At 44.0% G+C, this 13674-nt stretch overlaps 2 protein-coding genes across 2 annotated transcripts in view; both read right to left on the minus strand.

Annotated features, from left to right (window-relative positions):
• CCAR2 (cell cycle and apoptosis regulator 2) overlaps positions 1–6448 on the minus strand; it is a 59699-nt gene extending 53251 nt beyond the window's left edge. The window contains exon 1 of the mRNA XM_060786933.2: positions 6283–6448. The gene's annotated coding sequence lies outside the window, so the exon portion shown is untranslated. The remainder of the gene's footprint in view (positions 1–6282) is intronic.
• Positions 6449–10686: 4238 nt separating this feature from the next.
• Positions 10687–13674, minus strand: part of C7H8orf58 (chromosome 7 C8orf58 homolog) — a 34132-nt gene continuing 31144 nt past the window's right edge. The window contains exon 7 of the mRNA XM_060787616.2: positions 10687–11937. Coding sequence (XP_060643599.2) covers positions 11835–11937 — 103 coding nt within the window. The 3' untranslated portion in view covers positions 10687–11834. The remainder of the gene's footprint in view (positions 11938–13674) is intronic.

Here is a 13674-nt window from a genome sequence, read left to right on the forward strand (position 1 = left end):
ATCTGCAGTCATCTTTGCACCTAGAAATACAAAGTCTGTCACGGCCTCCACGGTTTCTCCCTCTATTTTCCAGTTGTCAATCATTCTTGTTGCCATAATCTTGATTTTTTTGACGTTTAGCTGCAACCCGGCTTTTGCGCTTTCTTCTTTCACCTTGATTAGAAGGCTCCTCAGCTCCTCCTCACTTTCGGCCATCAGAGTGGTGTCATCTGCATATCTGAGGTTGTTAATGTTTCTTCCAGCAATTTTCACCCCAGCTTTGCATTCATCCAGCCCCGCACATCGCATGATGTGTTCTGCATACAAGTTAAAAAGGTTGGGTGAGAGTATGCAGCCTTGCCGTACGCCTTTCCCAATCTTGAACCAGTCTGTTGTTCCGTGGTCAGTTCTGACTGTTGCGACTTGGTCCTTGTACAGATTCCTCAGGAGAGAGACAAGGTGGCTTGGTATGCCCATCCCACCAAGAACTTGCCACAATTTATTATGATCCACACAGTCAAAGGCTTTAGAATAGTCAATGAAGCAGAAGTAGATGTTTTTCTGAAACTCCCTGCCTTTCTCCATTCTCCAGCATCCGGAGATTGGCAGTCTGGTCTCTCGTTCCTCTGCCTTTTCTAAACCCAGCTTGAGCATCTGGCAACTCTCGCTCCATGTATTGCTGGAGTCTTCCTTGCAGGATCTTGAGCATTACCTTCCTGGCATGATGAGAAATAAGGGCCACTGTACGGAAGTTTGAGCAGTCTTTCGCATTTCCCTTTTTTGGTATGGGGATATAAGTTGATTTTTTCCAGTCTGATGGCCATTCTTGTGTTTTCCATATTTGCTGGCAAATGGCATGCATCACCTTGACAGCATCATCTTTTAAGATTTTAAACAGTTCAGCTGGGATCCCATCATCTCCTGCTGCCTTGTTGTTAGCAATGCTTCTTAAGGCCCATTCAACCTCACTCCTCAGGATGTCTGGTTCTAATTCATTCACCACACCATCATAACTATCCTCGATATTATTATCCTTCTTATACAGATCTTCTGTATAGTCTCGCCACCTTCTCTTGATCTCTTCAGCTTCTGTTAGGTCCCTGCCATCTTTGTTTCTTATCATACCAATTTTTGCCTGAAATTTACCTCCAATGTTTCTAATTTTCTGGAAGAGGTCTCTTGTCCTTCCTATTCTGTTGTCTTCTTCCACTTCCATGCATTGCTTATTTAAAAATAGTTCCTTATCTCTTCTGGCTAACCTCTGGAATTGCGCATTTAACTGGGCATATCTCCCCTTCTCCCTGTTTCCTTTTGCTTTCCTCCTTTCTTGGGCTACTTCCAGTGTCTCAGCAGACAACCATTTTGCCTTCTTGGTTTTCTTTTTCTTTGGAACGTACTTTGTTGCCGCCTCCTGAACAATGTCGCGGACTTCTGTCCATAGTTCTTCTGGGACTCTGTTTACTAAATCTAGTCCTTCAAATCTGTTCTTCACTTCCACTGTATATTCGCTAGGAATGTTAGTGAGATCATATCTAACTGGTCTGTGTATTTTCCCTGATCTCTTTAGTTTTATTCTAAATTGGGCAATAAGAAGTTCGTGATCTGAGCTACAGTCAGCCCCAGGTCTTGTTTTCACCGACTGGATGGATGTCCGCCACCTTTGGCTGCAAAGGATGTAGTCAATCTGATTTCGGTGTTGACCATCTGGTGAGGTCCATGTATAAAGCCGTCTTTTAGGTTGTTGGAAGAGAGTATTCGTTATACACAGCGAGTTTTCCTGGCAGAATTCTATCAGCCTGCGTCCCGCTTCATTTTGTTCTCCCAGACCATGCTTGCCTGTGATCCCAGTTGTCATTTGACTTCCCACCTTGGCATTCCAGTCTCCTGTAATGAAAATAATGTCTCTTTTTGGTGTATTATCCAGTAGTCCCTGCAGATCTACTTCTACTTCTGCTTCTTCAGCAGCTGTGGTTGGGGCATATATTTGGATCACTGTAATGTTGAAAGGCTTTCCTTGCACTCGAATTGAGATCATTCTGTCATTTTTTGGGTTGTATCCAAGCACCGCTTTAGCGAATTTCTTATTAATTATGAAGGCTACTCCATTTCTTCGATGTTCCTCTTGTCCACAGTAGTAGATCTGGTGGTCATCTGATGTGAAGTGGCCCATTCCAGCCCAAAATTACAGTATAGCAAAATAAAATACAAAGAAACAAAAATACCATCAAAACAAATACATGAAATAACAAAATAAAATAAACAGTTTCAAATAGAGCCCGAGAAGGGGCCAGAGTCTCCTTATGGAGAGAAAAAGCACTAAATAAGCATAATAATAATAATAATAATAACAACAATAGAAGGAAGGCAACTGCTTCTGCCATCAGTTGGGGATCCCTCCTCCCAGCACCAACTGCCACTCTGGGCCAGAGTGAAGAGAGGGGGGGCCAGGGGACAGTTCCACCTTGTCCCCTGTACTATACTATATAATATAATATATTGTATATACATATAATATTTATAATATTATAATGTAATATAATATAATACTAATAAAATAATATATTATAATTACACATTTTATATTACACATAATATTACTAATATTACAATATATTGCAAGGTCCACTGGCTGCCGATCCACTTCCGAACTCAATTCAGACAGCTGGTTTTGACCTATAAAGCTCTATATCAGTGGTTCTCAACCTGGGGTCCCCAGATGTTTTTGGCCTACAACTCCCAGAAATCCCAGCCAGTTTACCAGCTGTTGGGATTTCAGGGTGTTGAAGGCCAAAAACATCTGGGGACCCCAGGCTGAGAACCACTGCTCTATATGGTTCTGGCCCAGCTTACTTGTCTGAACGCATCTCCCTCTACATCCCGCCTTATTTATTTATTTCGAGTATTTCTACCCCGCCCTTCTCAACCCCCGAGGGGGGACTCAGGGCAGCTTACAAAGGCACAATTCGATGCCAGCATAAACAACAATGGATAAAACATGTAAACAGCAATTATAACAATTAAGACAGTCAGTATATACATCAAAATCAATAAAAAGAATCTAATGCTCAGCGTTCGCCATCTCAGAGTCCATAAATTCATTCCACATTGTCAAGTACTCTCGGTTCTGGTCATCATTGTCCTTATCTAACTGCCAGATTGCCCGAAAGCCTGGTCCCACAACCATGTTTTTAATTTCCTTCTGAAAGAGAGGAGGAATGTCGATGACCTAATTTCCCCGGGGAGTGAATTCCATAGGTGAGGGGCCACCACCGAGAAGGCCCTGCTCCTCGTCCCCACCAATCTCACTTGTGATAGAGGTGGGGCCGAGAGCAGGGCCTCCCCAGAAGATCTCAAACTCCGAGGTGGGACTTAGAGGGAGATGCGTTCGGACAGGTACACTGGGCCAGAGCTGTAAAGGGTTTTGTAGGTCAAAACCAGCACTTGGAATTGTGCTCGGAACTGGATCGGCAGCCAGTGGAGGTGACATAACATGGGGGGTGGGATGCTCCCTGTATGACGCTCTGGTGACTAATCTGGCTGCCGCCCGCTGCACCAATTGAAGTTTCCGAACAGTCTTCAAAGGCAACCCCACGTAGAGCGCGTTGCAGTAATCTATTCAGGATGCAACAAGAGCCCGCTGGACTAATTGAAGTTTCCGATCATCTGGGGAGACCCTGCTCTCACTCCCGCCAGTGTCGCAAACACGTCTGGCGGGGACGAGACAGGGCCTTCCCGGCTGCGGCCCCCCGCCTGTGGAACTCGCTTCCCAACGAGGTAAGATCGGCTTCATCCCTCCTGTCTTTTAGGAAGAAACGGAAGTCGTGGTTCTGGGACCAGGCATAAGTAGCGCTTCGGATATGGAATTTAACTGGAACGGTGATACAGCGGTTAATACTGTTTTTATGGCTTTAATTAAAATGTTTTAATTGTTGGCACAGTGGGTTAAAGCACTGAGCTGCTGAGCTTGTTGATCGAAAGGTCACAGGTTCGATTCCGGGGAGCGGCGTGAGCTGCCGCTGTCAGCCCTAGCTTCTGCCAACCTAGCAGTTCAAAAACATGCAAATGTGAGTAGATCAATAGGTACCGCTCCGGCGGGAAGGTAACGACGCTCCATGCAGTCATGCCGGCCACATGACTTTGGAGGTGTCTACGGACAACGCTGGCTCTTCGGCTTAGAAATGGAGATGAGCACCACACCCCAGAGTCAGACATGACTGGACTTAATGTCAGGGGACTACCTTTACCTTTACCTAATTGTTGTTACATTGATGTTATTTCTAATGGCATCAAATTGTGCCAAATGCAAGCCATTACGTATGTATGTATTGAGCCAAGGTAGTTTATTTATTTATTTATTTATTTGGTGCATTTGTTGACCGCCGTTCTCAGCCCCAGGGCGACTCACGGCGGTGTACAACATATAAAAAGGCAATTTACAAAAAACAATAGCAAAAACAGCATATCCACAATACAACAGTTATATAGTTACACTAAATAACCCGCTCCGTCTCATAGTAGAATCGTAACCAATCTCATAGTCCATATTCCGTTCCAGTCATCTTTACCAAATTTTTTGTAGCACTTAATTAAATGCCTTCTCAAACAGCCATGTCTTTAGGCTTTTATGGAAAGACATAAGGGAGGGCGCCTGTCTGATGTCTACAGGGAGAGTGTTCCACAGCCACCACCAAGAAGGCCCTCTCTCTCGTCCCCGCCAGGCGTGCCTGTGAGGCAGGCGGGATCAAGAGAAGGGCCTCCCCAGACGATCTCAAAGTCCTTGTGGGCTCATAGGCCAAGATGCGGTCCGAGAGGTATTTTGGGCCGGAACCGTTGAGGGCTTTGTAGGCCAACACCAGCACCTTAAATTGGGCCCGGTAGCAGATCGGCAGCCAGTGGAGCTGGGACAAGGGCGTTGTGTGCTCCCTGCGTCCCGCTCCAGTTAGTAACATGGCTGCCGCGCGCTGGACTAGCTGAAGCTTCCGGGCCGTCTTCAAGGGCAGCTCCACGTAGAGAGCGTTGCAGTAGTCAAGGCGGGATGTGACCAGAGCGTGTACCACCGTGGCCAAGTCAGACTTCCCGAGGTACGGGCGCAGCTGGCGCACGAGCCTAAGCTGTGCAAATGCTCCCCTGGTCACCGCTGAAACCTGGGGGTCCAGGCTCAACGATGAGTCCAGGGTCACACCCAAGCTGCGAACCTGCGCCTTCAAGGGGAGTGCGACCCCGTCCAGCACAGGCTGTAACCCTATACCCCGTTCGGCCTTGCGACTGACCAGGAGTACCTCCGTCTTGTCTGGATTTAATTTCAGTTTGTTCGCCCTCATCCAGACCATTACAGCGGCCAGGCACCGGTTCAGGACCTCGACAGCCTCCTTAGTAGCAGGTGGAAAGGAGTGACAGAGTTGGACATCATCTGCGTACAGATGACACCGCACCCCGAAACTCCGGATGATCTCACCCAGCGGCTTCATGTAGATGTTAAACAGCATGGGGGACAGTATAGAGCCCTGTGGAACCCCACAGGTCAAAGGCTGTGGTGTAGAACAGGAGTCCCCCAATAACACCTTCTGGGTGCGGCCCTCCAGAAATGACTGGAGCCACTGCAGAGCAGTGCCCCCAAGGCCCATTTCCGCAAGGCGCCCCATAAGGATACCAGTTGGAGTCCAAAACACCCAGAGGGAGGGCCCCAGTTTGCCTGCCACTTTTGGACTCTTGCTTGCTGAGGTGTTCCTGCTTAAGCGGCTGAGGGGGAAAAGGAAGGGGCCTGAGGCTGAGAGGAATGCTGGGAGTTGGAGTCCAAAACACCCAGAGGGAGGGCCCCAGTTTGCCTGCCACTTTTGGACTCTTGCTTGCTGAGGTGTTCCTGCTTAAGCGGCTGAGGGGGAAAAGGAAGGGGCCTGAGGCTGAGAGGAATGCTGGGAGTTGGAGTCCAAAACACCCAGAGGGAGGGCCCCAGTTTGCCTGCCACTTTTGGACTCTTGCTTGCTGAGGTGTTCCTGCTTAAGCGGCTGAGGGGGAAAAGGAAGGGGCCTGAGGCTGTGAGGAATGCTGGGAGCTGTAGTCCAAAACACCCAGAGGGAGGGCCCAATTTTGCCTGCCACTTTTGGACTCTTGCTTACTGAGGTGTTCCTGCTTAAGCGGCCCAGGGGGAAAAGGAAGGGGCCTGAGGCTGTGAGGAATGCTGGGAGTTGTAGTTCAAAACACCCAGAGGGAGGGCCCCAGTTTGCCCGCGCCTTACTCCAAAGCCTCATCCCTACTCAAGAGCAGGCCTCAAAGGCCTCGGCCTGGCCTTGCTCCTTCTCGCACCTGTTTCCCAAGAGGCCCTCTTCTTCTTCTCTCCGGGGTGAGGCTCCGAGGGGCTTCTTCCTCTCGCCCACTGCCCAGCCCGGCCGCGGCGCCAAAGACAAAGGGACCCGGAAACAACGCCGCCGCCGCCGCCGCCAACGGATGTCGCTCGCCAACGGAAACGCCGCGCGCCGGAAGCCCTCCAACCGGAAGTAGGCTTCGCTCCCCGTTCTGCGCATGCGCGGCCGAGAGGGACACTCAGGTGCAGAACAAGAGCGAGGCTGTGCCTTCGTGCGCATGCGCGGCACTGATTGACCACTAGGGGGCTCTCCTGTGCCTTTAGTGCAGGCATGCGCACACTTCCACCCTCCCTCCAGGTGTATTGTATTGTATATTATATATTATATATTATATTAATTATATTAATTATATTATATTATATTCTTCCATATATCACATATTATTATATATTACTATATATTATATTATACTATATTAATTACATTATATTATATTATATTCTTTCATATCATATCATATATTATTATATATTACTATATATTATATTATACTATATTAATTACATTATATTATATTCTTTCATATATCATATATTATTATATATTACTACATATTATATTATACTATATTAATTACATTATATTATATTCTTTCATATATCATATATTATTATATACTACTACATATTATATTATACTATATTAATTACATTATATTATATTATATTCTTTCATATCATATCATATATTATTATATATTACTACATATTATATTATATTAATTACATTATATTATATTATATTCTTTCATATATCATATATTATTATATATTACTACATATTATATTATACTATATTAATTACATTATATTATATTATATTCTTTCATATATCATATATTATTATATATTACTATATATTATATTATACTATATTAATTACATTATATTATATTCTTTCATATATCATATATTATTATATATTACTACATATTATATTATACTATATTAATTACATTATATTATATTCTTTCATATATCATATATTATTATATATTACTACATATTATATTATACTATATTAATTACATTATATTATATTCTTTCATATATCATATATTATTATATATTACTACATATTATATTATACTATATTAATTACATTATATTATATTCTTTCATATATCATATATTATTATATATTACTACATATTATATTATACTATATTAATTACATTATATTATATTCTTTCATATATCATATATTATTATATACTAGTACATATTATATTATATTAATTACATTATATTATATTATATTCTTTCATATATCATATATTATTATATACTACTACATATTATATTATATTAATTACATTATATTATATTATATTCTTTCATATATCATATATTATTATATATTACTACATATTATATTATACTATATTAATTACATTATATTATATTCTTTCATATCATTTCATATCATATATTATTATATATTACTATATATTACTATATATTATATTATATTCCTTGTCTCTCTCCTGAGGAATCTGTACCAGGACCAAGTAGCAACAGAACGGCACCGGGATTGTGGCGCATCTGGTTGAGTGTCAGCTGCATTAAGATCACTCTGACCAAAAGGTCATGAGTTCGAAGCCAGCCCGGGTTGGAGTGGGTTTCCAACCAATTGTGTGTAGCCTGTTGTTGACCTTTGCAACTCGAAAGACAGTTGAATCTGTCAAGTAGGAAAATAAGGTACCACCTTGTGTGAGTGGCTAAATTAACTAATTTATGAGGCCATAAAGAAAACTCCAGGATGTGGAATGCGGAAGAACTTCATCGGTGTCGCTGATGGACGATGAAAGCAGCAGCTCCCCTGGCAGCCAGAAAAAAGTTAAATAGCCTCTGTGTATTGTCTGTATTCGTTGTCTGTCAAACTGGCATTGAATGTTTGCCATATATGTGTATATTGTAATCCGCCCTGAGTCCCCTGCGGGGTGAGAAGGGCAGAATATAAAAACTGTAAATAAATAAAATAAATAAACTGACCACGGAACAGGAGACGGGTTCAAGATTGGGAAAGGCGTCCGGCAAGGCTGCATCCTCTCACCCAACCTTTTTAACTTGTATGCAGAACACATCATGCGAGGATGTGCGGGGCTGGAGGAATGCAAAGCTGGGGTGGAAATGGCTGGAAGAAACATTAACAACCTCAGATATGCAGATGACACCACTCTGATGGCCGAAAGCGAGGAGGAGCTGAGGAGCCTTCTAATCAAGGTGAAAGAAGAAAGTGCAAAAGCCGGGTTGCAGCTGAACGTCAAAAAAACCAAGATGATGGCAACAAGAATGACTGACAACTGGAAAATAGAGGGAGAAAACGTGGAGGCCGTGACAGGGTTTGTATTTCTAGGTGGGAAGATGAGTGCAGATGCAGACTGTGGCCAGGAAATCAGAAGACGCTTACTTCTTGGGAGGAGAGCAATGTCCAGTCTCGATAAAATAGTGAAGAGTAGAGACATCAGACTGGCAACCAAGATCCATTGCCTAGTCCAAGCCATGGTCTTCCCTGGAGTCACCTACGGATGGGAGAGCTGGACCTGAGGGAAGGCTGAGTGAAGGAAGAGAGATGCTTTTGAGCTGTGGTGCTGGAGGAAAGTTCTGAGAGTGCCTTGGACTGCGAGAAGATCCAACCAGTCCATCCTCCAGGAAAGAAAGCCCAACTAAAGCTCATTGGAGGGAAGGAGATGAGAGACAAAGCGGAAGTCCTTTGAATGCCACATCATGAGGAGACAGGGAAGCCTAGAGAAGGGAATGATGCTGGGGAAAGTGGAAGGAAAAAGGAAGAGGGGCCGACCAAGGGCAAGAGGGATGGATGGCATCCTTGAAGGGACTGGACTGACCTTGAAGGAGCTGGGGGTGGTGACGGCCGACAGGGAGCTCTGGCGTGGGCTGGTCCATGAGGTCACGAAGAGTTGGAGACGAATGAACAACAATATTATATTATATTATGTTATATTAATTATATTCTTTCATATCATATATTATATATTACTTTATATTATATTATATTCTTTCATATCATATATCATATATTATATATTACTATATATCATATTATATTATCTATATAAATAAAAATGTTAGATACATTATTATTAAAATTACATTAATAGAGGGATCAGTAGGTTAAATTAATATTCATGTGAATAATATTAATAATGATAATAATCTATATAAATAACAATGTCATGTTCGTTTGTGGGATTAACATAACTCAAAAACTATTGGACGAATTGACACCACATTTGGACACAATACACGTCTCAGGCCAACAAATGACCAATTAATATTAATGTGAATAATATTAATAATGATAATAATCTTATATAAATATAAATGCTTTCTGATGCTGCAGTAAATTCAGACAAAGTTGACAAGCGGCTCTCAGTAAGTTGCAGCAATGTCCAACCTCAAAGTTGACCACCTTGGCAATGATTTTGGCTGTGGATTATTGTTGTTGTTATGATTATGTGCAAAGACTCTGGCACAAGCCAGTCAAGGGGGTCCCAGTGGTGATCGGCACACTGGGTGCAGTGCCTCAAGAACTTGGCCTGCACTTAAACACAATCGGTGCTGACAAGATTACCACCTTCCAGCTGCAAAGGGCCACCTTGCTGGGATATGCACACATTATTCGCCAATACATCACACAGTCCTAGGCACTTGGGAAGTGTCCAACGTGTGATCCAATACAACAGCCAGCAGAGTGATCTTGTTTGCTGTGGATTCATCTTGTTGTGTTTCAAATAATCATAATCATCATAATACATCACACAATCCTAGACACTTGGAAAGTGTCCAGCATGTGATCCAATACAACAGCCAGCAGAGGGATCTTGTTTGTTGTAGACTCATCTGTTGTGTTTCTAATAACAATAATTAGGATTATTATTATAATTATATAATGTGTCCACCCGGGATTGCAGCTGTAAACTATTGTAATGAATCAATGTTTTCATTTTACCAACATTTACCAACATTTTAATATTAGTGATATAAATAATAATAATAATTGCAAAGACTCTGGCACAAGCCAGTCAAGGTGGTCCCAGTGGTGATTAGCACACTGGTTGCAGGACCTAAAGACCTTGGCCTGCACTTAAACACAATTGATGATCACAAAATTACCTCCTATCAGTTGCAAAAGGCTCATCTCTAACCTTCACCACAATGCCAGTCGATGAGCTACTGACGACTGGCAATGCTCGTTCGCTTTTGCTGGCTTCTCGCTAGACGGCAGTGATACCAACTCACCCCGAGAAAAATCCCCACGAGAGCTACATGCCTTGTAACCTGGGCTTTGAAAGAAACTTTACTGCCATTTCCAAAGCAGAATGTTTTAAAAGTATGGAAAAAGTTTTTATTTTTGTAAATCTGGAGCATACATGCATTTCTACATACAAATACAGGTGTGACCAAAAAGTCATATAAATATACAAGATTCACTCCATATGTGAAGTTTTATGGCTGTAGGTATCGCAAGAGGTCTTTGACCACTGTTTTAATTGAGGGCGGTAAGGAGAACCAATAAGTTATTTCACATTGGGCGACACAGGGATTTCCCGTTGGAGATGCAATGGGAAGAGATACGGAGAAGAGAGGGCTTCCTCCGAGGCCGCCTCCTCCGTCTGCAAATGGCTCACGTAAACATTTCATGCAAGCAAAGCAAACCAGCCTTGGGAACGATAGTGTCGTGAGAAGAATCTACCTTTAGGAAAATGCACACAGCATGGGAACTTTATGTGAATTGCATTTGGGAGATTGGTGTATAGGGGACAGGCCCAAAACCAGTTCCCTCCAGAGGTCCAGCCTCAGAGAGACCAGTCCCAATCACAGTGCATTGAAAAGTGGAGTGGATGAGGACCAAACAGAAGGTTTGGGTGACTGAAGGAATACATCACCTTGCAAACAGTGATTTGCAAATCAGGACCCAGTTCCACCCAAATCGGATATGGAGGAAAAAAGAAATAATGGAAGGGTCTGGTACAAAGCCACCATGGCTTGCAAAGAACCAGCTTAGCAATGGCCGTGGCTTGCACTGGGTGGAGCTGGGCCAAAGTGAGCTCTTGAAGAAAATGTGTGTCTCCAATCACCATGGGTTCCCTCGTAACCATAGCTTGCAAATCCAGTTTGCACCACGGCTTGTGTTATCAGTCCCTCTGCAACACACAACTACGATCAACACCAGGCAGAAGAAATGTCTTCCAAGGGGAAAGAAGGAATGAAGCACACGCTCACAAGGTTTGCTACCAGTCTGCAAAGTTGGGTTTGCAGGTAGATGCCAATACGAGGGAGACAGTCCACAGACAGGTCTGGTTTGCAAAGGAAAAGGATGACGAATTCCCTTCTTTCTCGGTCACAGAAGATGGGGCTGTTGGCTCACTTATGACGGAAAGTCTCTCCTCCTTTTCAGGTGAAGAAAAGGACCGGAATCGTACTGAATTCAGCATCGCCCATCTTTCATGCCTCCAAAGGAACTCCAAGCTCACCGAATGGAAAGATGCTTCGAATGGCGTTTCTTTGTCCCCAGAGCGGGCAGAAAACGCCGCCGGAGGACAGGCTCTTGTTTGTCCAAAACAGTGTCTTCTCTGTAAGAGAAAAATAGAAAAGAATTCAAGTTACGTTGGACCCTTGGGTGGTGCAGCGGGTTAAACCGCTGAGCAGCTGAACTTGCTGACCGAGAGGTCAGTGGTTCGAATCCAAGGAGTGGGGTGAGCTCCCACCTGTAATCCGCTTTGAGCCATGAGGAGAGGCGGGTAAGAAATAAAATTATTATTATTTGATACATCGATTACGTGACATTATTATTATTATTATTATTATTATTATTATTATTATTATATTCTATACCAGAGCCTCTAGTTCAGCGGTTCTCAACCTGGGGGTCGCGACCCCCAAGGGGGTCATTTGGTCATTTCGGAGGGGTTGCGAGGCTGCCTCCTTTGGCCCCACTCCCAAGTCTTTGTCCCCCCCCCCCCCCGCCCCAAGGCTTTGCGTGAGGCCATTCCTAGCGTGAAGGAGCCCTCACCTGCCTCGTCCTCTCACTGGCCAGCAAATAATGAGTTAAATAATAATTAGTTAAAATACATATCGATTAAAATTACAAATAAGCCAAATCACCAAGATAAAATCATATCCAACTCAATCCATGTGTGTGATCGATAACTTTGTTCTGTAGCTAGTTTCAACCATTACTCTGGGAATGCTTCCTTCCATAGCCAGGATTACACCAGCCTCCCAAAGGACAGGAGGGAGGGGGCAGATCTGATCTCAATCGGGAGAGAGTTTCATAGCGTAGGGGCCACCACGGAAAAGGCCCTGTCTCTCGTTCCCACCAGGCGCGATTGCGAGGGTGGTGGGACCGAGAGCAGGGCCCCTCCAGAAGATCTTAACGGCCTTGATGGTTCATAGGGGAGAATATGTTCGGACAAGTAAACCGGGCTGGAACCGTAAAGGGTTTTGTAGGTTAAAACCAGCACTTTGAATTGTGCTCGGAAACTAATTGGCAGCCAGTGGAGCTGGCGCAACAAAGGAGTTGTGCACTCCCTGTACCCCGCTCCCGTTAGTAGCCTGGCTGCCGCGCGTTGGACTAATTGCAGCTTCCGGGCAGTCTTCAAAGACAACCCCACGTAGAGAGCATTGCAGTAGTCTATACGGGATGTAACTAGAGCATGGACCACCGTGGCCAAGTCAGACTTCCCAAGGTACGGGCGCAGCTGGCGCACAAGTTTTAATTGTGCAAAAGCTCCCCTGACCACTGCCGAGACCTGGGGCTCCAGGCTCAGCGATGAGTTCAGGATCACCCCCAACTATGAACCTGCACCTTCACGGGGAGTGTGACCCCGTCCAGCACAGGCGGTCACCCGATGCCCATATACAAGTCAGGCCAGTGATACATCTAAAGTACTAGAAAACTGTTAGGACAGCTTGATCCCATACTCTTAGGGAAGCTGAAAAGTGCTCAGTATTGGCAGAAATCTCAACTGATCCCCCATTCCAAAAACACTACACTATCCTATGGTTGTGAACATACAACTATTGTTTGCCCAGCTGGTGATGTTGACTTTTTCCTTTGTCAAGGCCACAGAGATTAATCCAAAAAAGGCTGGAAACAATCTCATAATATTAAATATTTGGATTGGATTTGAATCTTTCTATGGGAATCTTATCAAGAGCGGTGCTATGTGTCGTCCAAGGCTTTCATGGCCGGAAATACTGGGTTGCTGCGAGTTTTCTGGGCTGTCCGGCCATATTCCAGGAGCATTCTCTTCTGACATTTCACCCACATCTATAGCAGGCATCCTCAGAGGTTGTGAGGTCTGTGG

This window comes from Anolis sagrei, chromosome 7 (assembly GCF_037176765.1).
Source record: "Anolis sagrei isolate rAnoSag1 chromosome 7, rAnoSag1.mat, whole genome shotgun sequence".
NCBI lineage: Eukaryota > Metazoa > Chordata > Lepidosauria > Squamata > Dactyloidae > Anolis > Anolis sagrei.